General features: G+C 48.6%; 2 protein-coding genes across 6 annotated transcripts in view; both read right to left on the bottom strand.

Moving 5' to 3' along the window:
• Positions 1-2659, bottom strand: part of LOC127009739 (uncharacterized) — a 49668-nt gene extending 47009 nt beyond the window's left edge. For all 5 annotated transcript variants that reach the window (XM_050883139.1, XM_050883127.1, XM_050883134.1 and 2 more), the window contains exon 1: positions 2517-2659. The gene's annotated coding sequence lies outside the window, so the exon portion shown is untranslated. The remainder of the gene's footprint in view (positions 1-2516) is intronic.
• A 2049-nt stretch (positions 2660-4708) lies between these two features.
• Positions 4709-27871, bottom strand: LOC127009765 (dynein axonemal heavy chain 6-like). Its single transcript, XM_050883141.1, has 29 exons — positions 27239-27871; positions 26879-26974; positions 26560-26726; positions 25862-26025; positions 25470-25672; positions 25051-25227; positions 24733-24867; positions 24311-24487; positions 23950-24146; positions 22594-22738; positions 22338-22438; positions 21909-22146; positions 21474-21634; positions 20577-20730; positions 19727-19918; positions 19009-19151; positions 17444-17624; positions 17066-17245; positions 16668-16904; positions 15801-15908; positions 15301-15402; positions 15000-15082; positions 14609-14750; positions 14054-14143; positions 13654-13725; positions 12113-12278; positions 10542-10901; positions 9765-9910; positions 4709-6599 (listed from the first exon to the last, which is right to left on the bottom strand). Exons 1-29 carry the CDS (start codon positions 27869-27871, stop codon positions 6513-6515), a joined length of 5037 nt encoding a protein of 1678 aa, XP_050739098.1. The 3' UTR covers positions 4709-6512.
• Positions 27872-27984: the final 113 nt, after the last annotated feature.

Below are 27984 nucleotides of genomic sequence, written 5' to 3' on the forward strand. Positions count from 1 at the left end.
TATATATATATATATATATATATATATATATATACACACACACACATATATATATATATATATATATATATATATATATATATATATATATATATATATATATATATATATATATATATATATATATATATATATATATATATATATATATATATATATATATATATATATATATATATATATATATATATATATATATATATATATATATATATATATATATATATATATATATATATATATATATATATATATATATATATATATATATATATATATATATATATATATATATATATATATATATATATATATATATATATATATATATATATATATATATATATATATATATATATATATATATATATATATATATATATATATATATATATATATATATATATATATATATATATATATATATATATATATATATATATATATAATATAATATAATATAATATAAAGACATTTTGACTCAGTATCTCACCCGCGTGGAACTCCCTCCCTCTGTATCTCTCTATCTGTACCCCTCACTGTATCTTGGTCTACACGTCCCTGACTTAGTGACCTTCTGCCCAGACTTTGGAGTGACCGCTGCGTCGCATCCGCCGCAAGTATCACCTAAACCTCCGCCACCTCCTCCAAATGTCACTACTGATTCCATCTTCTGCTCCTCCCCGCCGACGAAAGGAAAGGCTGCCTCAAGCCCCCGCTGATTTACTTCACGAAGGTCATCCAATCCTTTTATTTGCTTCAGTCCATCCAAATAATAATTTACAACATAGCAGATTTTCATGAATACCAGTCCTCTAGTTTAAGAATGAATAAATGTGCTTGATGTGGATACGTACTTGTACCATGAACGAACGAACTTCCTCTCACTCCGTTGCAACATTTTCTTCCGAAAGTAAACTGAGGAAAAGACCTTCTGTTTGAAATGGTAAAAAATAAAACTTCTAAACGCCTCATTACCGAGCGGTGAGGGAGTGCTGAGAACGAGGGGAATGTTGAAGGAGGCGAAGTGAGAGGAAGGTGGAGCGGAAGCAGGAAGATGGGGGGAGGGGGGAGGCAGGGGAGGGAAGAGTAGCAGCTGCACCTCGTATCCCCAGGACGGGACGACGTTGAAGCATCGAAGGGGAGTTAAAAAAGTCGTCCAAAATTTTTTGTTGTGCTCTGATGGTAAACAGTAATGTTGAGAGCATACGCCAAGCTGCGCGTGGCCTCGATGCTCATATCCTTCTCATTAGCTCTTGAGCCTGAGGTGGGCAAGGACCCACTACCCTGAGTCACTGGTCTTGTGACATCGAGGCTATTACAGTTTGCCTTCTTCAGGTTTCGCCAAGTATCCATTCATCGACCAGCCAGAAAGGGATGAAAAACAACTGAGTGAGCGGGGAGATGACTGCCCCCGAGCCAGATTCGTAGGCATGAGGCGCTCGAATACACAGGACTAAAATTTGATGAGCGAGGAACATTGCCCTCGCAGCAGCCTGGCAACACTCCCTTGCGGCAAATGTTTTCCTCTGTGACTCGGCCAAGCGCCGTTGTCAAGTATATGTTTGCGTCTCCCAATAGGTCCTAAATGGCCGTCGAAGGATCTGCATACGACCAGCGCTGGAAAACTGAGGCGACGACCCGACAGAAACTTCGCCCGAGACAGAAGGATTGGGCGCCTCCAACCGCAGCTAGAGTGTCTGACTTTTAAATGTTAGCCTGGCAGAGTCATATTTTTCGAATGAATGGAAGATTGTGGGTGTCCTGCGCCTGTCGGGCAACGAAGATAACCAAAACAAATTATATTATTCAAGCTTTCCAAATAGTCCAGGATGTTGCCAGTGGGAACATCATGAGGCACCCATGTGCTGGCGCTCACTCTACTCGATGGGCGTCGCTGACGTCTATGGCTGACACCTGCTTCTCGGCAGTTCTACAAACATTCAAAGAAACGATCCGGCGTTTCAGATCTTAAGGTGACATGAAAGGCGAAGAAAATCTGATTTATGCATCACAGAAATAAGCATACGGACCGCTGCTTATCCTTCAGGAGAGACATTTGGCGGACTGTCACAAGATTGGCCTCCGTCAGCGCGGCATCTGTGCAGCGTCCCGCGGCAGCCTGGGCGTCACGACAAGACCACGACTACAGGCGACGTGTGGATGAACTTGGTGCCACAGGAAAGTAACAGTTACCTCACAACGCATGAACACAAGGACACAAGATGTCTATAAAGAGCCAGTCGGCCTACACACGGTCATTCCTGAGGCCCTGCTATTCACCATCTGCTCTACTCATCCGTAAATCTCGCCATCATTTACACCTTTCAGTCGAATTTGCGTTAATTACATATCCAATAAATTTGTTCCGTTCATTTTATTCTATGCTCATAAACCGTAAACCTGTCCGAGGAATTGTAAATAAAAGCATATTACTGACATCATTGGATAGGAATACAAATTGATTAACAATAGTCAATAAGAACTAATACACCAGGAGAACACACGCGACATACCTCCTGCGCCGTTCTTGCGCCCCGGCAGCAGCGCCCTCCAGCAGCAGTGCCCCAGTGGGCCTCAGGTGGCTTCTGGCGCCGGGTGGAGTGGGCTACGCGCTGCAGCCTCCATGCGCCGCGCCGAGCCTCGCTGCCAACGTCTGGACAAAGGCCTATGACGATTCTCCCTGCGTGGCGGTGATGAAAGCGGGTCGTTCTCGTGCCCTTGGCCAGCCGGGATCAGTGCTCAGTTTCAACAATATTTGGTACTTGCAACACCTATTGTTTTAATGGTTCACAAATGAATATTAACATCCATGATCTGTACAGGGAATTTGGTTTCTTTCTTTATTTTTCTTTTGCTTTTCAAAAGCAAGCAAGGGGCTCACGATTCATCAAAACTTCAAGCAACATTTTCCTCGACAAGACCAAGGCCGCTGATATATTATGCGGCTGTCACCTCCTGCCAAGGGGCCCAAACACACCTCACTTCCAGGTAATTTATCTAAACCACTGGCATTCCACAGCCCTCCACACGCTGCCGCCCCGTCGGCATGAACACTCCATCAGCAGCAGCAGCATCGGCGGCGTCTCCCTCTAGCTGGGTGGTGGCCGAGGCTTCATAACACACGCCAGATCACAGGGAGTGGCTGCCTTGTTTCTGTTTTTTTGTTTGCTGGCGGCACATCTGATGTATTTGCTTAGGCCGTCCCCGACAAGTACTGCTTCTCGTCACCTCCTCGCGCGGCCGTGGAGTGAGCGGCGGGAGGGCCAGGTGTGGGGCGCAGACGGGCAACCTCCTGAGTGGGGATCTGCGCCGCACTGTTCGGGAGGAGCGGAGGCCGAGCTATTTCAGGTCTCGTGCCACCCACATCAAAAATCTTCCTCAGATGTGCCCCGTCCCTCTTATCATTTTTTCCCTCTCTGCGTTGATTCAGTTAACTTTAATCTTGAGTCGCTGATTATATTCAATTATCTGTCGTGATTACGTTTTTGTATGTTTATTCGATCTCGTGGTGTCTTCACTCAGATCTTTTTGGTTAAGTCTTTTTCGTGTCTCGAAGAAGAGCGGAAAAGATAATATTCAGATTTCATATATGATTAAGAGGTTACGAGAAGATTTATGGGGGCAAGTGTGTAAACAATAATTTCTATAAAGATCTTTTACCTCAACAAACATGGGGAAGAGAGGAGTTGGGGAAAGAAGGGTTGCCGGGGGAGATAAGGGGAAGGGAGAGGAGGTACAGAGACGAGAGGAGAGGGCGGGGGTGGGAGGGAGTGTCGGTCGAGGAGTGATGAACCTGGCCGCGGTGAGGGTTGCCGCGATGCAGACACTACCGGTGCCCGTGTCTTCACCTCCACCACCGATGACACGCACTCGAATTGACGCTCATCTCTTCCTTCTTCAGGTAATCTATGCGTGCTTGGAGCCTAAAACAATCACCTGGAGAGTTTGGTTCACTTCCCTTTCCCTTCCGATAATGAAGCACCTGCCAACCTCCGCCTCAAGAGCTAAACTTGGAGGACTCACTGCGACGAAACGAACGCCTCGGCCTCGCCTCCCCTCAGATGCAGGCCAGTGGTAACGTTCTGCAGCAGGCAACACAGCGACCTGCTTACCTTGATGTGCCTGTCCTTATGTAGCAGCGGCAGCAGTAGCAGAGGAAGAATTCGTCGTCGTAGTAGTAGAAGCATTAGTAGCACTGCGGGATAGAGGCTTTTCAACGACGCTGCTAGTCCGTATTTGTTGTCAGATTTGTGTAAGACTTTTTCTTCTATATTACCATGGCTTAGAGGGTTTCTTTTTCATATCACTTCACGGTTGCAGTTAGTTTCCAGCGGTAGGTAGGTCAGGAGAGGCAGCCGACTACCACACTCATCACGGCCACCACACCGCCACTCCTCCGTCTGTTTCCCCGGCCACCACTGTAAATGTTTACGTTACGGGCAGTACTGGCTGTTTACCCCGCCACACGCCAGCTTTTATTTTTACCAGAACATAACGCGGCTGCTCTGAGTGGCCGCGAGGGAACCTGTCTGACTCTCTGCCCCTCCCTCTCAGCCCCTCCCCACCCCGACCTTGAGAAGTCACGGGTATTAGTTGTAAGCCTTAAACACACTAAAGTCTCATGTTTTAGCCTCTTGCCGTCTTTTTTTTTCTTTCAAACGTTACCTTTAGAATTATTACCGGTGTCTTGGTGCAGTTTGTTTAAGTCGTCTTACATGTGAAGCCTCTAATCAATATTCCTCGGGGCTCTTCATCTTTCTCTCCTCTTCCCTCTTCCCACTCGATCTGCTTGAGTCTTCTTGCTGAGGCCTTCCACTCACCGGCAGGTTGTCCTTGGCGGCGTGGACAGGCTCGCTCCCTCACCACGTATCGCAGAGGGGTGGATGATACATGTGGCAAATCATGTATTCAATGGCTTCAACGAGTGGCGCTTCGGTACACAGATATGACACTGTTTATATCTGGAGGCCCGAGGAGGGGGAGGAGTGTATTTACGAAGAGGGGAAGGGAGGGGAGGGAGGGAGTGGCTTTGCATGGTGGGGCGAGGGTATATCTGCATGCTTGAGAAAACACCTGAGGATAAATTCGGTTTACCAGTTTACATCAATGAAAACTAACGTTGGGGGGAGTTGGCAGGGATGGCCTCGGGGTAAATGTAACTTTGCTTAACATCAATAGTTTCTGGCTGAACATCTTACGGATTCTTTAACATCGCCTCTCCTTCAACGTTACCAGATTGTCGTACTCAACCGCTTATATTTCCCGACTTCCAAACCCCAAACTGTTTTCTGGGCTCCAATAACGAAACTCATTTATAGTTATCGTTAAAAGAGTTAGATCCTGATGTTTCTTGGCAATAGTTAGGCGTCAGAAACCGGTAAATACTATGCTCTGAGTACGATAACCTGGCAACGGTGCGAGTCTTTCCTCGAGGCGTGCGTGGCTGTTCCTCTCACTCCCCAGCCGAGGGAAAGGTGCGTTACTGAGGGAAAGATGGTTCACTCAAGGATGATTAATCTTCCGAACACGCTGGGGGACCTTGAAACTGTAAGCTGGAGTTTTGGGAAGCCGAATGTAAGTGGAGGTGAGAAGCGAAGGGGAAGCGGATGTTACGGTGGGCACGACGGAGCAGGGGCGGCAGGGAAAGGGTGGAGAGGAATATTGGAGGCTGCAGGGTTAGCATGGCAGGGCTTGGGGGGCAGGGGAGGGGCGGGACAGTAGCCAGCCATCAACACCCGCTGCTACAAACGCTGCAGTAAACACGGCAACTTAACGAGCGAGGTTATGAGGCAAAAGTGGCCAGTTTGTGAGGAGAATTAACTTGCATAGCGGCCTTCAGGTGTGTGTGTGTGTGTGTGTGTGTGTGTGTGTGGGTGGGTGGGTGTGCCGTGCTAACCTGCCTGCCCTTGCCACCTCACCTGGCTTCCTCGATGATTACCCGCCCGTACAGGTAACATTCACGTCCGTCTGTCCTAAAGATGACCCAAATAAGCCGTTGACTCACTTGGGGCTGTTTATCTTTATGTTTTTCTATGTATCTATGACGTCAATTCAGTAACACTTATTATGATATCTAAAGTACAACGTTTCGCTAATGTGTATTGTTATTTAATCAAGCATATCAGAGTTTTACGTTTTAGTCTCTTCCCGTTTTTTTTTCTTTCAAACATCACACTCAGAAGCAATCCCGGTGTATAGAAATTGTTTGTTTGTTTAAGTTTTCCATTTGATCAAGCACACCAGTCTCATCTTTTTTAGCCTCTTCCCGTCTTTTTTTCAACGTCACACATAACTATTAATGGTGTCTTATACAGTCTGTTTAAGTTTTTCAGCCCACGGTATTTTGCGTTTCAACTCCATCAAATTTTCGCTATGTTTTCTACGCCAAGGTGATGCTCATTTCTTTCTGTCTCCAGCGTCAGGATGAGTAACTAAACTTTTGTGAGTCGCCTCGGTTCCTGGACTCACTATACTCAGGCCCCTCCACCAGGACTCTCCACTCCGCCGCCTCACTCCTCTGCCACGTGAGGCTCCTCAGGGAAGATGTCCTCCGCGATGACCTTCAAATCCACCTGGAAGGCTCGGTACTCCACGTCCTGCGGGAGAGAGGGGAGAGAAGGTTGTTAATGTGAGCTTGTTGGTTTATCATCCTGTGTAGACTTCGTGTTTCTTAACCTCCTCCTCCTCCTCCTCCGCCTCCTGGTTCTTTCTCCGTCATCTTCTTCTTTATCTCTTCTAATCAAATCCTCTTCTAATTAAATTCTCTCCTAATTAAATTATTCGAAAAAATAATCAGGGATAAAATGATCACTTTCCTCGAAACAAATTATTTGATAACTGATAATTAGCATGGATTTCGTAGAAATCGATCTTGCCTTACCAACTTATTAACTTTTTTCAATGACGTTTATTCAAGTTGGGACACCCGAGCCCCATATGACGTAATTTACCTAGACTTTCAGAAAGCGTTTGATAAAGTTCCCCACGTTAGGCTTATTTCAAAACTGCGTTCCCACGGTATTAATGACCATCTATGTGCGTGGATTCATGACTGGCTCACCGACAGAGAACAGCGTGTAGTTCTTAATGGTGAAGCATCCGACTGGCAACCCGTAACCAGTGGCGTGCCCCTAAGGTTCGGTCCTGGGGCCAACACTATTCATAATTTACGTGAACGATTTAGAGACTGATATCCTGTCAAAAGTAGCCAAATTCGTCGACGACACCAAATTAGGAGGTACGGTAACGAACAGTAAAAATTGCCGACTGGAGCGAAAAATGGCAAATGTGTTTCAACGTAGATAAATGTAAAGTAATGCACATAGGTGAAAAAAATCCTAACTTTAAATATCAGCTTCAAGGACATGAGCTCAGCGAAGTAAAACAAGAAAAAGATCTTGGTGTCATTATCAGTAACACTTAAAATGAGTGATCAATGTTCTGCAGCGAGTAAAAAAGCCAATATGATGTTGGGATTAATCTCAAGAAACTTTGATTATAAATCACCCGAACTTATGAAGAGATTATATTTAGCATTTGTAAGACCACACATAGAATACGCCGTTCAGTTCTGGTCACCGAATTATATCAAAGATCAAGTTTTGCTAGAAAGGATACAGCGACGAGCAACCAAACAAATTCCAGCGCTCCGTAACTTGACGTATGACGAGCGTTTAAAGCGTTTAGATATGTTTTCTTTAAAGAAGCGAAGAGTAAGAGGGGACTTAATTGAAGTGTTAAAAATCCTTAATAGATTCGACAACATTAACCCAGATAGTCTATTTCAGAGAGACACCAACACAATAACACGCAGCAACGGTATGAAGTTAAAGGGAAACCGATGTAACACATTAGCGCGCAGAAGTTATTTCAATAATAAAGTCGTCGATCACTGGAATAGACTCCCACCGTCAGTAGTTAGCGCACAGAGTATTAATAGCTTCAAGTCTTCATTGGATAAGTATTTCAGGGATATAAGATTTTACTGACCCTTTTTCATATGTTTCAGGCAGTGAGGTGTGGGAACAGTAAGGTTAACAGGATACTGGAGCGTACCCCTGTACCGAAGGTAAACGAGGATCAAGCCTCTACCGGTAACCCTTGAAACTACATCTCACCCCATCGTGAGCAGTCCAATTTAATACTAGCTTTTATTTATTTATTTATTATTTTTTTTATGATTCAACTCCATACACTGTTTACTGACCCTTTTTCGTTTGTCTCAGGCAGCCTGCAGCACGAGTACAACCTGAAGACATTAGTTTCCCCCACAGCTTAGGTCACCAGTAGCGTAAGTTTAGGGTAGTAATTTCCTCTTATTTCTCTCTTTACTGTAAAATGTCCATGTCCCTTTCTTCCTTGAAGGCACATAGTGTTCTCTTCTAACTATTTCCTGCCGGCACGTTGCCGGAGGGAGAGGTGGGTGGGGAGGAGCCTTCATCTATTCTGTCCTGTCCTACCACACGTAGATTACTAGTAGTAGCGGTAGTAAACAGACACCCTCGCCATAGACCGACAGGTCTTCTGGTGTCTGTTCTTCCTATGTATTCCTATGTATTCTGTCCCTGTAACTTTGCTTTCTTTTCTCATTATTCACCTCCTATTCCTCTTCCTCCTTTTGTTCTCCTTCTTCTTCCTCTTCTTCATCTTTATCTCTTCTTTCTGTCCCTGTAACTTTCCTTTCACATTTTTTCCCTCCTATTCCTCTTCCTCCTTTTGTTCTCCTCGTTCTTCCTCTTCCCCATCTTTAGCTCTTCTTTCTGTCCCTGTAACTTTGCTTTCCTTTCTCATTCTCCACCTCCTATTCCTCTCCTCCTTTTGTTCTCCTCGTTCTTCCTCTTCTCCTTTATCTCTTCTTTCTGCCCCTGTAACTTTCCTTTCCTATCTCATTTTTTCCCTCCTCCTATTCATTTTCCTAATCTCAATGCTTTTACCTTCGAGTTAATTTCTTGAGCCTCGATTTCTTACTTACTCTTCCTCGTCTCGTCCTTATCGTTGCCTTTTTATAATCCTCCGTCTCCCAATACCTTTACACTCTCCTAACAAGAACTAACACTCCCCCCACTGTACAACAAGCTTTAAACACAAATCAAAACAACAAGCGTCCCTGACTATCCCTGAATGACTCCCAAACACAAGACACCACATGGCCGGTTTTACAAGACACTCAGCTTCTCACATCAGCTATTTCTAAAGGTCAAAGAAGGGATCAAATGAATTCTAATGTGTGTTCTTTTCGGTTCATGGTACATAAGAAGGGTCAAACTACCACCAGGGCCATAAAACTACTCCTGGAAATGCCCCAAACACCTACGAAAGCCTTGTCAAATATGTGTTTCTTTAGGTCCATGGTACTGAAGAAGGGTCAAACTACCACCAGGGCCATAAAACTACTCCTGGAAATGCCCCAAACACCTACGAAAGCCTTGTCAAATCTGTGAACTTGGGCGACGAAATGTTTAGTAATACGAGGAAAGGCTGGTGGATGAGCTTGTAGTGTGGCGATGCTGTGGCTGTCCTGTGCAGCGTTGCCAAATTATCGTACTCATCGCATTGCATTGTCGTAGTTTCTGACCAATAACTATAGCAAAAAACACAAAAAGCAGCAATAAATAGCAGTTTTAACTCTAACTTTAATGTTCTATCGTTGTTTGTGTGGTTGCGGCAGTCTTCGAGCCTAAAAATGATAAATGCAGTGTTCAGAGTACGACAATTTGGCAACGCTGGTCCTGTGTCTGCCGTGGGGGTGCTGAGTGACCTACCAGCGTGGTGTTGTGGAGGTCTGAGAGGCAGGCGGTGAGGTGTGAGGCCACGATGCTGAGGGCCGCCTCCTTCGACACCAAACCCACCTCCCGCGGCAGGCTGACCACCGGCCGCCGCCACAGTCTGCGCCGCCCGTACACCACATCTGCCGCACGCAACACACAAACAAACACACACATAAATAACACGCAAATGCTCGTACTTTTTTTTTTTTTTTTTGCTCAAGGGCACAAAAAAAGTAAACAATAATAAAAAAAAGCCCGCTACTCGCTGCTCCCAAAAAGAATCCAAAGAGGTGGCCGAAAGAGAGGCCAATTTCGGGAGGAGAGGTGTCCAGATACCCTCCCACACATAAATAGAGGCCTAGATAGTATGACCGATGAATAGCTAGATCGATAGATAAACAGATAGATAAGAAGACTGATAGACAGGTATATTGATCGTGCATTGCAATTCATTTATGAAACTTACATATAAGAATAGTTTATGGGTTGATTATGCAATGCGCAATTACACACACACACACACACACACACACACACACACACACACACACATGTACGTAATACCACTTCAGCTTCATTTAACTCTGTCCATAAATAGTTCTCTCCCTTCCTCCCTCCCTCGCTCCCTTCCGCTCTCCCTTCCTTTCGCAATGCTCACGTCTGCTTTTCTATTCACATATTTAATTTTTCCGTGACCTACATCTCTCTCTCTCTCTCTCTCTCTCTCTCTCTCTCTCTCTCTCTCTCTCTCTCTCTCTCTCTCTCACCCACCGAGGAAGGCGACGAGGGTGGGGTCGTCGAGGGGCCAGCGCAGGGACAGCTTGGCGAGGCTAGCGAGGGTCAGGCTCACCATCGACAGGCTCAGGTGGCCGTTGAGGCTCTTCTGAGGCCCCGCTCCTCCTCCTTTCTCCTCCTCCTCCTCTTCCTCCTCATCCTCGGCATCCTCACCAGCCCCTGACGCAGTGGAGGAGGTGACGGACCGCTCCTCGCAAGCCACCTGTGTCCTGGGCGTGAGGGAGGCCGGGGGGCGCGGCGAGAGGATGGGGCGCCCCTGCCATTGCCGGTTGACCGTGAGGATGGCGTGAGTAGCCGCCACCTGCCACGCCGCCCGCCGCCACCCGCTTCCGAGGTCTGTAGGAGGCACGGCAGGACTCGGTAAACTTTTAAAGAAACATTATTTATTCGTAATAAGATAAAAGGTCAAATGCCAAACAGTTCAGAGCCTTCAGTTGGTTTAGGAGTTCATGTGGACTTTTATTTTATTTCATTTGTAGTTTTGATTTTGAAGCATTTGATGATGAAATTTGATATGTATTAATCCCACAAGCCTTGGTAAACTAATTTTCTTTCATTAGAGAACTCGTGCAAAGATAGTAATTGAATGAGAAAACAATTAGGAATATTCAGGTTTGCTAAGAAGCTTGTGTTGTAGATGTGGGAGGCAAGGAAAGGCTCGGTCATTTCTCTGTTATCCACGCCTTTGTGAAGCTCCTGCAAAGATTGAAGAGCCAAGCAGCACCTCTACATGTGTTTAATAGTATGTTGCAGACTTTTCCGCGCCAAGAAATTTTTGTCCTAGTCATTGATCGCTTTCCTTGTCGACTCATTAGTGCGGTGTTTCTGCAGGTGTGGAGGCGCGTGAGGCAGGGCGAGGGAAGGTGTTTGGGCGAGCGAGCAGCCACCTGTCGTCCGCGGCTGGCTGATGGCGGCGGGAAGACGGACACACACCTCGTCACGCCATCACCTGCCAGGCGTTTAAAGCGCCACCAAGATAAACTGAAGGACGAGTGTAAACACTTCCATGTAAAGGGAGTGTGGGTGTAGCGCAGTTTAAGTTTTCGTACATTTTCATCCTGACGATTTATTCTCTTTCCGGCAGGAGACAATAACTATTTTGCACGATGGTTTGCTTGTTCTGGAAGGGAAAAGACTCGCGTCACGGGAAGCCGCATTCCTTCCTTTTAAGCAGCCGCCGGAGGTAAACACCATAAAGCCCGGCTGTCTCTCAGATTCATATTTGTTCTTATGCACTCGCGTCTGTCGTTGAGTGCGCCTGAGGTTTCTAAAATTCCTCAGTGAACACCTTCAGTCACGTTGTTTGACATCTCGTGCCCAGCCACGCAGCGGCCTTTTTGAGGACATTCATTCCGAGGGACGGTGTGCATCGATGGACACTAAAGCATCAGCCCGATAGTTAACTCGACTTATCCGTTTTGTTCCTGTCCTCTGCAAATACCTCGAACCGAGAGTAATACACGGAGCGCCACATAAAATTATCAGTAACCCAACGATAGGAAACATTCACGCTGTATTTTCTTGGGGACGGAAGAGGAGCAACTCACAGTGATGGTAGTAGTCGTGGTGGCTGAAGAGGGCGGCGACGGCGGCGAGGGTGGCGGGCAGGGTGGGCGACGGCGGGGCGAAGAGCGGGCGGGCCAGCAGGGTGAGGTCTGTGGGGGCCACCCTGTCCACCGCGACGGACACCACCAACCTGAAGTCCTCGTGTACCTACGGGAGGAAGGGAAAGGGGAAGGAAAGGGGAAGGAAAAGAGAAGTGGGATAGGTAGGGAAAGGTAAATCAGGAACGGGGTCACGGGGAGCAGACAGCCAAGGTGTTCGTGCGTCTCAAGGTTTCTTAGTTGACAGATTTTTACTTTTGAAAAAATGAAAAAAAAAGGTCCTGTTAGTCAGCCTTGTGCTCTGATTCTAGACACGTGCATTTGTGTATTGTGTAAGCCGATTAAATTATATTAACATTCACAACTGTCAACAACTATCTTATTATCGAGATTAAGACTTCACAGGTGTGTTGAGGTAAATTTCTATATGAATAACACTGAGGGAGAAATGAGTCAACACGCTTTGTAAGGTGTGTGGTGACCTAGTTTGTTTAGTGCTTATATATAACCTCTTCTTTGTTACGTCTTTGTGCCTCCTCTCCCAACCTTGTGCTGTCTGCCCGTCACTCCGCCTAACACCATACCACCTCACACCCCTCCCTCCTTACCTTGTCCCCTTACCTTCCTATCCCAGCCTCTCTTCCCGTCACTCTACCCCAAAACCATATAACCGTACGCCCCTCCCTCCTTCCCTTGTCCCCTACCTGCTATCCCAGCCTCTTTCTCCATCACTCTATCCCATCACCATACAGCCTTACACCCCTCCCTCCTTCCCTTGGCCCCCGTACCCTGCTATCCCAGTCTCTTTCCCCTTCACTCTATCCCAATACCATACAGGCATACACCCCTCCCTCCTTCCCTTGTCCCCCGTACCCTGCTATCCCATCCTCTTTCCCTTTCACTCTATCCCAATACCATACAGGCATACACCCCTCCCTCCTTCCCTTGTCCCCTTACCCTCCTATCCCAGTCTCTCTCCATCGCTCTACCCCAATACCATGCAGCCTTACACCCCTCCCTCCTTCCCTTGTCCCCCTACCCTGCTATCCCATCCTCTCTTCCCGTCACTTCGCCCTAACACCATACAGTCTTACACCCTTCCCTCCTTGCCTTGCCCCTACCCTGCTATCCCAGCCTCATCCCTCATTAAAATAGATCTCCTCCATCATTCTCCTTTCCCCGTAACCCATTCCTTTCCTGTCTAACCCATTCATCTTAAACTTACACCCCTCGCTATGTCTCCTACCCTCCCATTATCTATCCTTTTCCTCAACCTGACAGCCTTACTTACTCTCCGTTCTTAGCTTGTCCCATTACCGTGCTGTCTTTCCTATCCTTTCACTTTACAATAGCATCTCCCTCTCTGTGTCCTGTTCCCCTGCCTCGATGCTTTCCTTGTCTATCCTCTCCCTCTTACCTTGCATTCCCCCCCTCCCTCCCCTCAGCGTTCCTTCCCTTAATCCCTCGCTTCCCCTTGCACCAACCTTGACATCTGGGGACTCGAGGGAAGTCATGGCGCCGAGGAGCGTTGGCAGCACTTCAGGTGAATCAGCGCCCTGCAACACACACACACACACACACATACGGAAGAAAAAAAAAGTTAAAAGGCATATTTCTGTCATGAGAGATAAACTTTATATCGGCAAGAGGAGCATCATTCACCTGACGGGAATATCGTGTTTGTGTTTGTGTGTGTTTGTGTTTGTGTTTGTGTGTGTGAGAGAGAGAGAGAGAGAGAGAGAGAGAGAGAGAGAGAGAGAGAGAGAGAGAGAGAGAGAGAGAGAGAGAGAGAGAGAGAGAGAGAAAAGAAAGAAAAAAGAAAGAAAAAAGAAAGAAATAGAGAAAAAAAATGAGAGAGAGACTGACACCCCCCCTACCCCTCACCTGCACGAGTACCCAGCCTCCTTGCTGCACGACGGTCCCCAACATGGCGGCGAGGGGCGGCGTCCCCACCTCCCCCGCGCCGGGCTCCTCCTGCGCGGGGAACAGGTGCATCAAGGTAAGGCTCCTCCCCTCCCTCCACCTCTCCTTCGTTTGCTTCTTCCACCTCGCAATCTCAGTTTCTTTTTCTTTCTCTTTTTCTTTCTCCTCCTTCACCTACTTTCCCCCTTCTCCTATTCTTGCTCTTCCTCCTCCTCCTCCTTTCCTTCTTCTTGCTACTTCTACTCTTCTTCTAACTTCTCCTACTTCTCATCAACAACGGGGCGTCATATGAAGAAAACTTACATATAATAGGATGAGGTAAAGTTATGACAGAGGGAGAAAAGATGAGGGATGAATGGAAGGGGGATGAGGGAGGGAGATAGTGGTGAGGGAGGGAGAGAGGAGGCTAAGGGAGGGAAAGACGGGAGTGAGGGAGGGAAAGAGGGGGATGAGGGAGCAACAGGGGAAGGGAGGGAGGGCGGGGGAGGAGGGAGGGAGGGGGGAGTCACGCGTTACCTTGGTGCGTGTCGGCGCCGTGATGACGCGCGTGATGCCGGCGTGCCCGCGGGTCTGGGCGGCCGCCACCATCTCCTCGCCCACATCCCGCCCATAGTCCGCCCACACCAGGATGGGCTGCTTGCGTTCCTCCTGCCCCAGCCTGAGCCCGGAGACGTAATAATAAAGTACAAGCGGTTGGGTATCATAAGTGTCCCAGTTTTTAGTAATTTAGCGTTATTTGCAGACCTGGCTTTGTGTCACCGTTACTCTTTGGTAGTTAATGTCGCTCTGATTCTGCTTTGAGGTCATGCACGTGTCGCAGTTTTTTTTACGATTAAGTTTTTGTGTGAATTAATGAATTACAGTTTCATTGTCTGTCAAGCTGTGGCAACGTTCAGGGAAGACTCACATCCTGGCCAGGGAGAGGTCAGGCCGCAGGAGCGAGGGGTCGCCCAGCATGGTGTTCACCACCTCCCTCGCACCCGCCACCAGCTGCGCCAGGAGGAAGGTTAGGAAGATGAGAAGAAACGTGGAAATGATCAATATCATGAAGATATAAAAAAAAAAATTGCTGCAAGACCACAAGATCCAACTCTAAATTTTATAAAGGCTCCTTCCACTCCCACCAAAACACGCCAAAAAAAAAAAAAAATGCAACCCACAAAGGCTCAGGTGCGCGCGTGCTCTTTGTTTCAATCGCCGCCACTCACCAGGCGAGGCTTTGCTATCCGCAGCAACATGAGGGCGTTGAAGTCCGAGATCCTCCCCCGCGGCGCCTCGGGCACGCCGCGACTCCCGCTCAGCCCCACGTCCTGCGGGGCACAACAGGTCACAATGCGCCTCACCAGGCGGCGGGCGGGCCTCCTCCCTCCTGCGGCCCACCCGCGGCATTGTCACACTAGTCTACAAAGCTGATGAAAGTTGCTTTTAAAAATGGCTGAGATTTAACTTCAAGCTGGCTAAGTTGAACTATATCTTTCAGTAAAAACAGTTGTCTGAAATTCAGTTATCTATTTTATGGCAAGATTTTTCTAACATTTGATAAGACACTGAGAAGATTAACTAATCTAGATCCTGCTTAACAACATTGATGCATATTGCAGAACATATGGAGGTGCCTGAGCCGTGAGAGGCGCGGCGACCCTCGCCATGCAGTGTTACCAGAGTCTCACAACACTCCTCCAGTCTCCAGACCGCTAGAAGATCCTACCGTGACCAAGTCGTGAAGGATGAGGTGGAGGCGGACTCCCCGCAGCAGGTCACTGGCTATGGCGTCGAACTCGCCTTCCTGAGCCACCACGGCCTTCAGCAGGGCGGCCTGCCCAGTGTTACCAGCAGGGGCTCGTTAGCAGGGAAAGGATAGTCGCGGGGGAAGGATGGGGATGGGCGGGGGGTAAAAGTAGAAAAGTTCTACAACGTATTTTGGTTGAACAAGAAGATGAACAGTGGAGCGAGGATGAGACAGCTGCATACTTTAGGCTGCGGGAAGCTCTGGTATTTAGATTTAGCAATCAAAGAAACACATTACACATCACTTCACGTCTACAGCAGCACAAGCAATGGAAGGCTGGGCTATAAACATAAATTATTTTATAGGCATAACTACAATTCCAAACTACTTTAATATTAAAAAAAAGCAATTACTGGATAAAATATACTCAAAATCTAACTATATAAATTGGGCAGATTTATATAAAGATGTAAGGATGTGAAATAATTTTGTTAGATTAGGCAAATTCTAAGTACTAAGGGAAATTATCGAGAAAGTGTGGATTGCAAGATAAATAATTTCACATTCCCCACATCCTTACAGCTTGGGCATGGCAATCACAGTCAGGGAGCAGACAGCACGCCTCACGCGGGGCTGTGCCCGGTGGTCGGGGCCTGGCCGGGTTTCATCCACTTATGGAAAGCTTACTGCCTCGCTCATGTTGACCTTTTTCGGGCCATGTGAGCCAAAGACTTCAAGAATCACGACAAAGCGAATACACCAGAGTAACGCTCGGCGCGGTGAAGCGTCTGACCTTCAGGCCGAGTCAGTGAGTCTCCCAGCCGCTCTTTGGGTCTGGACACCTACCTCGTCGTGGAGGCTGGGGTCGAGGATGGCTCTCCAGGTGGGAAGCCTCAGTGTCATCTGCTCAGCAGCGACAGCGGCGCAGAGGCCGGTGGTGAAAGCGAGGCGGTGGGAGGGGCAGAGGGCGCGGCTCACGTGCGTCACCACCAGCTGGGTCACGGTCTTCACCAGGGAGTCGATGCGCTGGTCAAAGCTGAGAGCCTCGGTCCTGTCCCCGCTGGTGATGCACACGGAGAACAGCTGAGGCGGGGAGGGGGGATGCGATAAGGATAGGCCAACCCTGATGAGGAACATGACAGACGCACAACAATGGAGGAACAGAGGTAGAAAATTATAACCCTGCGGCAAAAACATGAAACTGTTTTGGCAATGTGGAGTAACTGAGCCAAGGGGGGACTCACGTGGAGGAAGTGTTGGAGGGAGAAGACGTAGTTCGGGTTGAGCCTCCTGAGGGCGGTGCTGGCGGAGAAGAGGAGGCGGGCGCGGGTGGCCACGGGGCGGTACTTGTCCCTCACGTTGCCGATCTTCTGCAGCGTCCGCCGACTCTCCGCCAGCCGCGTCCGAAACTCCGCAGATGTGGACTGACGTAAAAGAAAAAAATCATTAACAAAATATAGAAAAGTAACGTCAATTTCCTGTCAAAAATATAATTGGGACCTACCCTATCAGGAAAAAAAAATGAACATGGTAAAACATTGGCATGGCTACTGCTATTAAAGAGTGCTTGTAATATCATTTAAAGCAGAAAATTCTCCTTTTCCTCGTGTCCGTGACGTTACCTTGGCCTCGTAGAAGGCGGCCAGGAGCTCCTCGTTGTCCAGTAGCGCCGTGGCCGCCTGCGTCAGCTTCGTGAGGATGTTGTCGTCGACGGCCGTCAGCGCCTTCTGGTCCCGCGAGATGCTGGCCATGAGGTTGGCGCGCTGCTCGAACAGGTCCTCGCGCTCCATCTTGAGGACGTCACTGGAGGGGAGAGGCGGAGCGGAGGGGATATAACACACACACACACACACACACACACACACACACACACATTTACACCACCTCTGACTAAATAAACACCGGAGCTGAATATGTATAATGTTTTGATTCAGTGACACGAAACTCGAATTCCGAGATGTACGTAGAAGAGAAGTTAAATGCCTTGGCTATAGGAGTATTTTGTACGTAGGGGCGGGAGGGGGGGAATGGTGCTGCTTTGTTATATTCAAGCCTCACACTGTCATTATCAGCGTCTCTGTGAGGGCAAGGGGAACAGGGAAGACGAGTGATGGGTGTGTTATTTTCAGCTTTGTTTGGTTTGGTGTGTGTGTGTGTGTGTGTGTGTGTGTGTGTACGAGGCACCATACGGGGGGCTACTGTGGTATGTGGGCGTAAACAAAAACGAACGGGCTCTGTGATGATAGTTCTCTGCACCTGACCTTGTTTCCCCTCCCTTGAACCCCTTACGGATGACTATTTTTGTGTTTCCTCTCTTGTAAACATTCTCGCAGCCGGACGTTTCTTTCCACTCACTCTCTCGGACCATTTATTCCCTCTTGGATATCCCCAGCTCCATAAAGCATATCAAGGGTCGCCCCACGAACCCTAATCTAAATATTATTGATTCAACATTGACTAAACAAACCTTTTTTTTACAGGTGAATCATCTTTTTTGTTTTACTGCTGAATGATCTTGGCGCGCTAACTGTATAGGAGTAGCCAGGAAAAGCTTCAACATAGGTATCCATAACAATGAAGACGAGGCCAAGACTAGCGGAGGTGACTAATAGGGGATAGTGGATAGGGGATAGGGAGATAGAGGAACGCCATGTAGGGATCTCTCTCGCTTTCGCTATTGCTCTCCCCATATGCTCCTCCCTTTCCTCTTACTCTCCCTCTCCCTAGTGCTCTCTCCCTTGCTCTCTCGCCTCTCGCTCTCTCATTCTCTTGCTCTCCCCCTCCTTGCTCTCTCCTCTTTCTCTCTCTCTTCTTGCTCTCTCTTCCCTCGCTCTCTCATTCTCTTGCTCTCCCCCTCCTTGCTCTCTCCTCTTTCTCTCTCTCCTCTTGCTCTCTCTTCTCTCACTCTCTCATTCTCTTGCTCTCCCCCTCCTTGCTCTCTCCTCTTTCTCTCCTCTTGCTCTCTCTTCTCTCGCTCTCTCCCTCTCTTGCTCTCTCTCATGCGTAAGGGTTTCTGATGTTGCTAACTTAAATTTTCTTCCTATTTGTTCTATATATTGATTTTTCTTCGTTCCTATTTCCTTACATAGAAGAACCATATTTCAGTTTGTTTCCTCCCCCTCCTCCTCCTCCCCCCCTCTTCCTCCTCACCCCCTCCTCCTCCTCCTCCTCTTCTCCCAGTTCTTACTTCAGGAGTCGTTCTTCCAGCACCAGGGGCGGCAGGGCGAAGGACACACGGGTGAGGTGGACGCACAGCTCCGGCGGCAGCCTGGGCTCGGAGCTCCCCGTCACCAGCACAATGGTCACCTCCACACGCTCCCCGTCGGCGGCCTGGCGGGAGGAACACTGCTGCGGGAGGACTGACAAGGGCAGCAGGTACGGGTAAAGGAATGCTCAAATGTTTCTCTGCATGGCACCTAAAATGGGTAACTAATGTGAACTTGGGGAATATGATATAACTGCGCGTGGCCACAGTGTTCATCTCCGTTGGATTAGCCCTTGAGTCTGTTTTTTTTTTTTGTTGTTTTTTGTTTATTCTGGCACGTGTAACTACCTTCTAAGATATTTAATTAACAGAGAGAATTAATTAGTTGTCACACTGCACATGCACAAACAATACGATAAAGACGCATCCTTAAACACACAAAACATGAAAATAAAATGTCCTGAGCTACGTGGAGTGTCAAACTACTTCTGGCCTACAACTTAGCAATCTTTTATGGCAACTCCAGTTTACTTCATCTATATTTAGGGCATTTTCATGTTAATATTTTTTTTGTATATCCTATGATCTGCCTTCTTATACCGTCAAGAAAAGATCATTCGGCTTTACTATCCGAGACCTCAAACAAGTCAACGCTTTTACTCCAACCTCAGACAGCCCCTTCAGTACCCCTCTGCCTCACCTGGACAACGGGCGGCACCTCCAGCACCTTCCGGAGGTTGTAGGTGAGGGTGGCGGGGGTGTGGAGCACTATCACGGGGCGGCGGGCACGGGCGGCGGCCAGGACACGCGCGGGCAGGGCCTCGTCCCCAGCGTGCAGCACCGCCACGCCCCCGGCAATGTTCTCCCGTAGACGCCGCAGCCACCGCACACACTGGCCGGGAGGAGGAGAGCGTCGTTGCGTTGAGGTGCTATGATGCTTCTACAACGAGTTCGAAGCCCTACTCCTTGCTCGCCTCAGAAACAAGAAGACAAGCTCACCTAATTTAATATAACCTAACCTAATAACTCTAAAGCCCTACTCCTTCTCTCTCCCCTCAGAAACAAGAAGACAAGCTCACCTAATCTAACCTAACCTAACCTAATAACTCTAAAGCCCTACTCCTTCTCTCTCGCCTCAGAAACAAGAAGACAAGCTCACTTAATTTAATCTAACCTAACCTATAACTCTAAAGCCCTACTCCTCTCTCGCCTCAGAAACAAGAAGAAAAGTTTACCTAATCTAACCTAACCTAACCTATCAGCTCCAAAGCCTAGGTCCTTCACTTTACCAGAGACACAATGAGACAAGCTAACCTAACATGCATAACCTCCAAGCCTCTCTCGTTCAAGGGGACAAGATAAATGAAAACGTGACAAATCAGGTGACCGATAAGCCGACAAATAACCAAGCAAAGAAACAAACAAATGGTTTTCCCATATTATTTCATCTCAGCAACGCCAAACAAGCCTCCCGCTCTCTTTGTCCCCCTCCAGCCTTTTCTGCCGATGCCCTGCCCCTCCCGCCTTCCCCGTTCCTTCCTCTGGCTCACCGTGCAGTCAGGGTCGAACACGAGGGTCCTCCTGACGGCGGAGATGACGAAGGCGGCCTGCAGGAAGCACGCGGTGTCCGGGTAGAGGTCAGCCTTGCTCCACTCCTCCCTCACCTCGGGGGTGCTCAGCGTCTCCATCAGGCTGCAGTGTGGGCTGACGACGATGGCGGCGACAGCACAGAGAGTGATGGGCATTAATAGTGAATAGTGAATGGGTGGGGAAAGTCAGCCTATTCTGCCGGGAGGGACTTGGCATGGAAAGGGCAGCTGCATGTGAGCTTGCCCTGAAGGAACACCGGGAGTATGGGTGAAGCGACGCTCCCACAGTTGTATGCTCCCTATTAGTTAGTTAGATGAATAAGTAAATGAAAAATTATTTCATAAACACACAGATCATTTGGTCACTGAGGTCTTGAGAGGCATGGGTCATCAAGTTGGAGATTAATGGATCCCTGAGTTTCATATATTAATTGGTTGAGAATGTTGGTGTATTTAAGGAAGAGGCAATCTATAAAGAACGAGGGAGACTCATTTGTTTACAATGTCACGGATATGTTGGGGAGAGCTTCAGGAAGTGCTACGTGAGAAGACGAGAAGGAAATTGTTTGCTGATAAGTGTGCAAGGCACTTCCTCCGCCACACATAAAGCCATACAGGTCCACGGGCCATTCAAGTTGGTCTTATGATGTTCAGTGTCTAGTATTTTTAAATTTACCGTCTAAACAAATATTACAACTTTACAGGCAAAGGTAATTCATCTAAATACAATCAATCTAATGTACAAAAAATGGGCCGTGAAACAAGAAATAATTGTACGATATATACGTAAATGGATTTGGCAAGCAATATGGACAAATTCGTATATTGCGACAGTAAGATAAAAAAAACTATTCTCACTCGTATTTCTTTGGCGTGACGATGCAGCCGGCGGTGAGGATGGCCAGCGTCTGGCGGAGGAGGTCGGCCCTGCGAGGCGCCGGGAGGCACGCCAGGTAGGCCACCGCCACGCCGCCCAGGGTACACTCCCCGTACACGCTCTCCACCTCCTCCATCAACACCTGCAGGACACACCTGCCTTACCTGCCGCTCTAAAGGGGAACCTGCCACCTTTGGACACTTATTATTCACGCCCAGGGTGTCCACCCACCAACCTTCAATTCCATGAATATACAAAGCATTAATTATTTCAATATTTAAGCTTTAATCAAATATATGTTGAAATATATGGCATTCTTTAGTCACCTCTATTCTTCCTGTCATTGTTACTAAACCCGTAACTGCCCTTTGCTCTCCTTGGCTGCCGTCCATCCAGGCCGTGGCCCCGTGACTTACCTTGATCTTGGCGGACCAGCGGGAGTCCTCGTCGGCCAGCACGGTGGTGAGCCGCGTGCACCGCTGCAGCCGCGCCGAGGCCCGCTTGATGCCGCCCTCCAGCTGCTGCCTCCGGCACACGCAGCCCTCGTAGCGCGCCTGCAGCTCGCTCAGTTCTCGTTCGTTCTGGCCAAGCTGCTGCTGCAACTGTCGCTGCTCCAGCTGGATGGTGCTCAGCTCTCGCTCCAGCTCACTCAGTCTGGCCAGGGACGGTAATAGTTACTGAACATTATGTAACATGCTGGCAATCATGCACTCAGCATCTTCAACTTCCTGCCTGGAGTGTCAGTTGTAATTTTGAGGTATAGTGAGCGTGTGCGTTGTTCCCAGCCCCAACAGTAAATAAGATCAGACATCATGTCATAGCCAACGTGTGCACCTGCTTCTCACCTCATCTTCTTGGGCTCCACGTTCCTCAATACCTGTGCGTAATGTTCCAGCGCCTTGAGCCAAGCGCAGAGAGGCCGGCACGGCTTGGACACCTTCCCCACCTGAGGCACGAAACGGCGACAAAAGGGGAAAACGTGGATCAACAATGAAAACAACTGCATTTGTTTATGATTCCCTGAAAGCACAATACTATGTAAACGTAAACGGCATTAGATTTATTTCCCCTCCCCGCCCAAGGCTACCCGCCGCCCCTCACCTCGTCGGGCAGGAACTTGGGGCTCTCCGTGTATTTCTTCAGCTTCCTGAGCGTGGCGTCGCTCATGGTGTCCTTCTCCACCTCGAGCAGCCGCTTGGTCATGTTGGGGTCCCCGAGCAGCGTCTTCATGGCCGCCCACTCCAGCCTGGCGCGGGGAGAGAAGAAAGGTGGGGAAAGATGGAAGGAATGGAGGAAGGGAGGAGGAAGGAAAAGAAGAAGAAATAAAGGAAAAAGAATAAAGGAAGTAAATAGCGAAGTAAGGATGGAAGGAAAGATGAAAGGAGGGAGAAAGGAAAAAAGAGAGGAAGGAGAGAGGAAAAGAGGAAGATGGGAGGGAGGGATGAAATGAAGGTGTGAGGGAAGGAGACATTTATAAGAAAAAAGAATCAATCAGTCAATAAACAAATGAATGAAATAAGAAAGAAAGAATTGAAGGGGAGAAGAAGAGCAACATGGCAAGGCTTTCAAGCACCATTACTACAAACAAGATTCACGTGACTTAGCTACCTGCATTTTTTCTCCCTATAAACATAAACATTCGAGATCGTATTCCTTTGTTCTTTCTCGAGTATTTTTGGACGGTCCCTTTCTTGACTCGGTAAGAGATTGACGCGAGCATCATCACTATCATCGTCAGCAGCAGCGGCAGCCACCCATAACATCCAAAGGCCTGGCGGGATAAAAACACGCAGACCAACACGAGCCGAGGCGGACGATGACGGACGGGAAAACAAACAGACCGGCGGCGCGAGGCTCCTTTTGGCGCGCCACGTGGGACACACACACACACACACACACACACACACACACACACACACACACACACACACACACACGGCAGCACGCCCAAGTGAGTCACAGGCGGCGGAGGGGCAGGACAAGCACGCCGCCAGTCAGCCCCGCACGTGGGTGGCGCGGCCAACAGGTGAGCGACAAGGTGGTGGTGGTGGTGACACAGAGACACGTGCAGATTCGTCTCACCTGTGTGCGTATTTAAAGCTTCACGGCTGCATTCACCACTTTAAGAATTTTCATTTGTCTGCATTGCACTTTTTTTTTTACATGTATTTTTCTCGTGGCTTTTAAGTACTCATTGTGTACGACCAACAAAAAAACGTTAATATAATTTTGTAATTCATCACTTACGATTAATCATGATAATAAAATAACAATAATAATGACAAAAATATCAATAAAAAAAAAAAAATCTAATAATACATCGCAGCTTTTTTGGGTGTTATGTGAGGTTGCTAATGATGACAATGATGCTTGCGTCACTATCTTATCCACACACACACACACACACACACACACACACACACACACACACACACACACACACACATACACACTCACTTGGTGTTGGTGAGGATGCAGATCGGCTCCATCACCAGCAGCACGAGGTCTGGCGGCTTGTTGAGGACGCGCACCTCCACCAGATCTTTCTTGTCGAGGGCTCGGATCGCCTTCTCGGCCGTCTCCAATCCCGGCACCGCCTCGCCCACCTCCTGCGTCACCTCCTCGTTCAGGGCACCCACCGCCTCGCACTTCTCCTGCAGGACACACGAAGACACGAACTTTAGTCTGAAAACCTAATGGACTGGATGTGAAGAAGTTTGTAAATAACGTAAAGTGAGATGTGGTTAAGACAGATTGCTTCAGTTGGCAGAAGATACTTATTCACTTTTTCACGATACATTTTATAGTAGTGATTTACCTTGACTCGCTCCTCCAGGGCCACCATTTGGTCCCTGATTTGCGATACTTGTGTCCTCTGCTGGGCCAGGGCGTGGGTGAGCCGCTGCCCCTCCTCCTGCGTCGCCTTCAGCTCGGGTTCCAACTCTGAAAGCTCCTCCTTCAGCTCCTCTACGTTCCCACTCGTCTCTTGCAGTTTCTGGCCGGAGTGTGAGAAGCTTGAGATGACGTGTTGCTCAGAAGACACAGTGCTTAATCAATAATAATTTTACGGTAAGAATATTTAGTAGTATTCATAAGATGCGTTCATTAGCTTCCTCCATTCATTACTCTGCTCTCTCGCTAATTCCAGTGGATGGTGTGTGCGTGTGTGTCGACAGTTGCCATGTGTTTGCGTCTGGCAATAACAAATATGGTTTTTATGTCGGCCATATGGCAACTCACGTCCATCCCGCCCTTGAACAGAGCTAGGGAGTCCCTCAGTTGTGTCCTGCGCCGGCCCAGCAGCTTCACCGTCACTCGACACGCCTCCACGAATTCAGCAACCGTCACCGTCAGTCCTTCCTCCTTCTTCAGTAGCTGCGGGAAGGACATTTTAGTTCCCTCCTGTAGCTGCACGTTACTCCATGTCTAACCATTATTACCATACACAGAATGCGATATAGCACTTTCCCGTTTGCATTTTTTTTTAAAGTTGTGCATGTAATATTTGATCCCACAGAGTTAGCAGGTGTGTGGAGGGAGTGCCTAGGCGCAGCTCACCTGGTGCACGGCTGGGAGGGCGGCCTGCAGCTGGTGCATGATGTGGGGCGGCAGTTCGGCCGGTATGAGGATCCGTCTGGCCACCTCTCGCAGGGTGTCGCTGGCCCAGTCATCCAGTCGCACCCACACCCAGCGGCTGCGTAGCGGCGGGTAGCGGCGACACCAGTCCTCGGTCGCCTACACCCGGAAAGCAAAGTCTAATCAACTAATATCTTCTTACATGAAAATAATTAACATCCGATTTGGTCATCTGCTAAGGCTATGATAGATAGATAGATAGACAGATAGATAAATAGATAGATAGATAAATAAATAGAGACGATCCTTCAATAGGTATGTCGTACACTCTTTGTAGCGGGTCAAGTAATGCCGACCCGGACGCCAGCGACTAAGCATGAGGCGGGTTGTGGTTGACGTACCTGACTGGAGTGTGTGACGAGAATGATGTGAAGGTTCCTCCTGATGTTGGTGACGAGCCGGTGTTTGAGGGCCGCCAGCTCCTCCTCCTCAAGGTACGTCACCCAACGATTCTCCTGAGGCCGAGGACTCTTGCTGCTCTTCTGCCTGATGCCTTCCAGCATCCCCCGCACCCTCAGAGCATCCCACAGGCCCTCGCTCCAGCCTGTACGCGGGAGGCAGCCAAAGTTAAGTACTGGCAAGCCGGTGTGTATCTGTTTACATAATGTTGCTGGGACGGTTTTATACGTCATATTGCGTCGTCACTGTGGAAAACGAATGTTGCAACTTGTACATCAGTAGATCAACTGTGTAAAGGCATCGCCATCAGCTTCCATGACTACACGCTCCTCACCAGTGTGGGCGAGGCCGTGCAGCACGTCGAGCAGCGCGGGCGTGAGGGCGTGTTGCCGCAGCAGGATGACGGTGCGGCGTCCCCCGACCCCCGACGCCTGCACCGCCGCCCTGATGGCCGCCACCCGCCCCGCCTCCTCCCGCTGGTCGTCCAGAAAGTACACTCTGGAACGCCAAAGAGAGAGAATGTGTGTGTGTGTGTGTGTGTGTGTGTGTTTGTGTCCCGAAAGGGCTTCGAGCTTTATAGTTACGGATCTTTCGGCAGGACTGAAACCTTACATCACACCCACACACACCCGGGAGGCGGGACACAACACCCAATTGACACTTGATACCCATTCACAGTTGGGTCGACAACGAGCACGGATTAAAGGAGATTGTCCATCCGTCTCCACTCTGCCCGGGAATCGAACCTGAGACCTCTAGGTGTTGAGGCGAAAGTGCTAATCACTTGACTACGGAGGACAGTTTTTTTCCTGTCAAAAAATCCTTACACTATTTCTTTCTGATTTTGTAATGAGTTTTTATTTTCAGTTTTCTCTCTTATTGAAAGGTTGAAGGAAATCAGATAGACTTGTATGCACAAACAGGAATAATGATAAAACACACACACACCCACACACACACACACACACACACACACACACACATATATACTCGCACGCACGCACGCACGCAAACACACACACACACACACACCTGGCGCGGGTGTTGAAGGCTGCCAGGCGCGCCAGGGACATCTTGCCCACGCCCGGCGGCCCCGTCACCACGGCGTGCCCGCTCACCGTCTCCAGCGTCAGCACCAGCTTGAGCAGCGCCTCGTAGTGCGCCTGCGTGAACATGATGGCTGGCAGGCCCTCGGGGTACTGCGTGTGTGTGGGGGGGGGGGGGAGGAGTTAGACGGTATAAAGAAAATAGCTCACATTCATTGATTACTTTCTTAGGCTTTGGCACTCAGTCTTTTTGTATTTTATGTGTTGATTATGAGTCTTTTTATTTCATGAGTTAATTGTCTCACCTGCATGTTCCTGAGGGCCTCGCTGTACTCCCTGAAGTGCGTCATGGTCCTCTTTCCTTCCTCCGTCAGGCCGGGCCACCAGGCGACTCGCTCCACCTGCGGCACAACACCACACATCAGAACACTTATCACTAATGGCGGCGCGCAACCTTGACCTCTCCTGTCACGTCCCGTCTTTAATGTCCTCTTGGGCCTTTCAACCTGCATTCCTCTGCGAGCACCAACATGACTCTTACATGATTATTTATAAGCAAAAATATAATAAAATGCGAAGCAAAATTAGCTAAAGGTCCTTGTAAAGTATAACACCATTGTAGGTGCGTGTCATTATTGCCGTCCGTTGCAAGGCTAATAAGTTACCTCCTCGAAGTACTTCTTGATGACGCCGTTGATTCTCCTCCTGAGCTGAGGCTCGGAGGGAATGACACTGCTGAACACTCTCACCGCCTCGAAGGTGAGCAAAGACGCCGCCTGGGCCATGGTCAGCTGCAGGTAACAAGAGTTCCTCCGCACCGCCTCGATCAGCTGCAGGAGGTGGTGGAGGTTGGACACGGCTGCCAGACCCTCCGACTCGGTGCTGGCCCCGTGGCTGCGCTCTCTCTGAATCCCTGCGCTGCTTCTCCCCTCGGAGCTTGCCTTTGTTTCGGGAGTCTGATCCGGTCCCGTGATGATGATACTTCCCTCACCGCTGCTGGAGCCGTAGCCGGGGCCTCCACGGCCAGCAGAGTCTGCACTGGTCACCTTTTTCTCGTCTGCGGCAGGAACTGGAGCCTCGTCAGGGCCCGAGGAGTGAGAGTTGACCCGAGGCTGCTGGGTCAGGGCGGGGGAAGGAGAGAATGAGGGCGTGAGCTCCTGCATGTTCTCGTAGAGGTCAAGAATAACATCTCTCGTAGTCTCGGGCAGACAATTGTCCTCGTCAATCTCTACGAGAATCTCCTGGAGACACACCTGAGATGAAACAAATGCCATAATAAGTAAATGATCATGACGCATCCGGAAACAAATATATCAAGTAATCTGGTGACTTCCGAGCACAACAAAACCGTCTTTCACTGAGAGGCCTATGTCCGTACTCTGAGGTCTCTCTAGTGGCCGATTTTGCTCAT

Source organism: Eriocheir sinensis, chromosome 4, assembly GCF_024679095.1.
Source record: "Eriocheir sinensis breed Jianghai 21 chromosome 4, ASM2467909v1, whole genome shotgun sequence".
Taxonomy (NCBI): Eukaryota; Metazoa; Arthropoda; class Malacostraca; order Decapoda; family Varunidae; genus Eriocheir; species Eriocheir sinensis.

What these genes read in the sequence shown, in the direction of transcription:
- LOC127009765 (XM_050883141.1), bottom strand. Translation starts at nt 27,871, where the DNA reads ATGCGTCATGATCATTTACTTATTATGGCATTTGTTTCATCTCAGGTG. An exon ending in CCGCCTTCTACGAGGCCAAG is followed by an intron (nt 17,246 to 17,443) that starts GTAACGTCACGG and finishes CTTTTACGTCAG; the next exon opens with TCCACATCTGCGGAGTTTCG. An exon ending in CCACGACTACTACCATCACT is followed by an intron (nt 10,902 to 12,112) that starts GTGAGTTGCTCC and finishes TGCCTCCTACAG; the next exon opens with ACCTCGGAAGCGGGTGGCGG.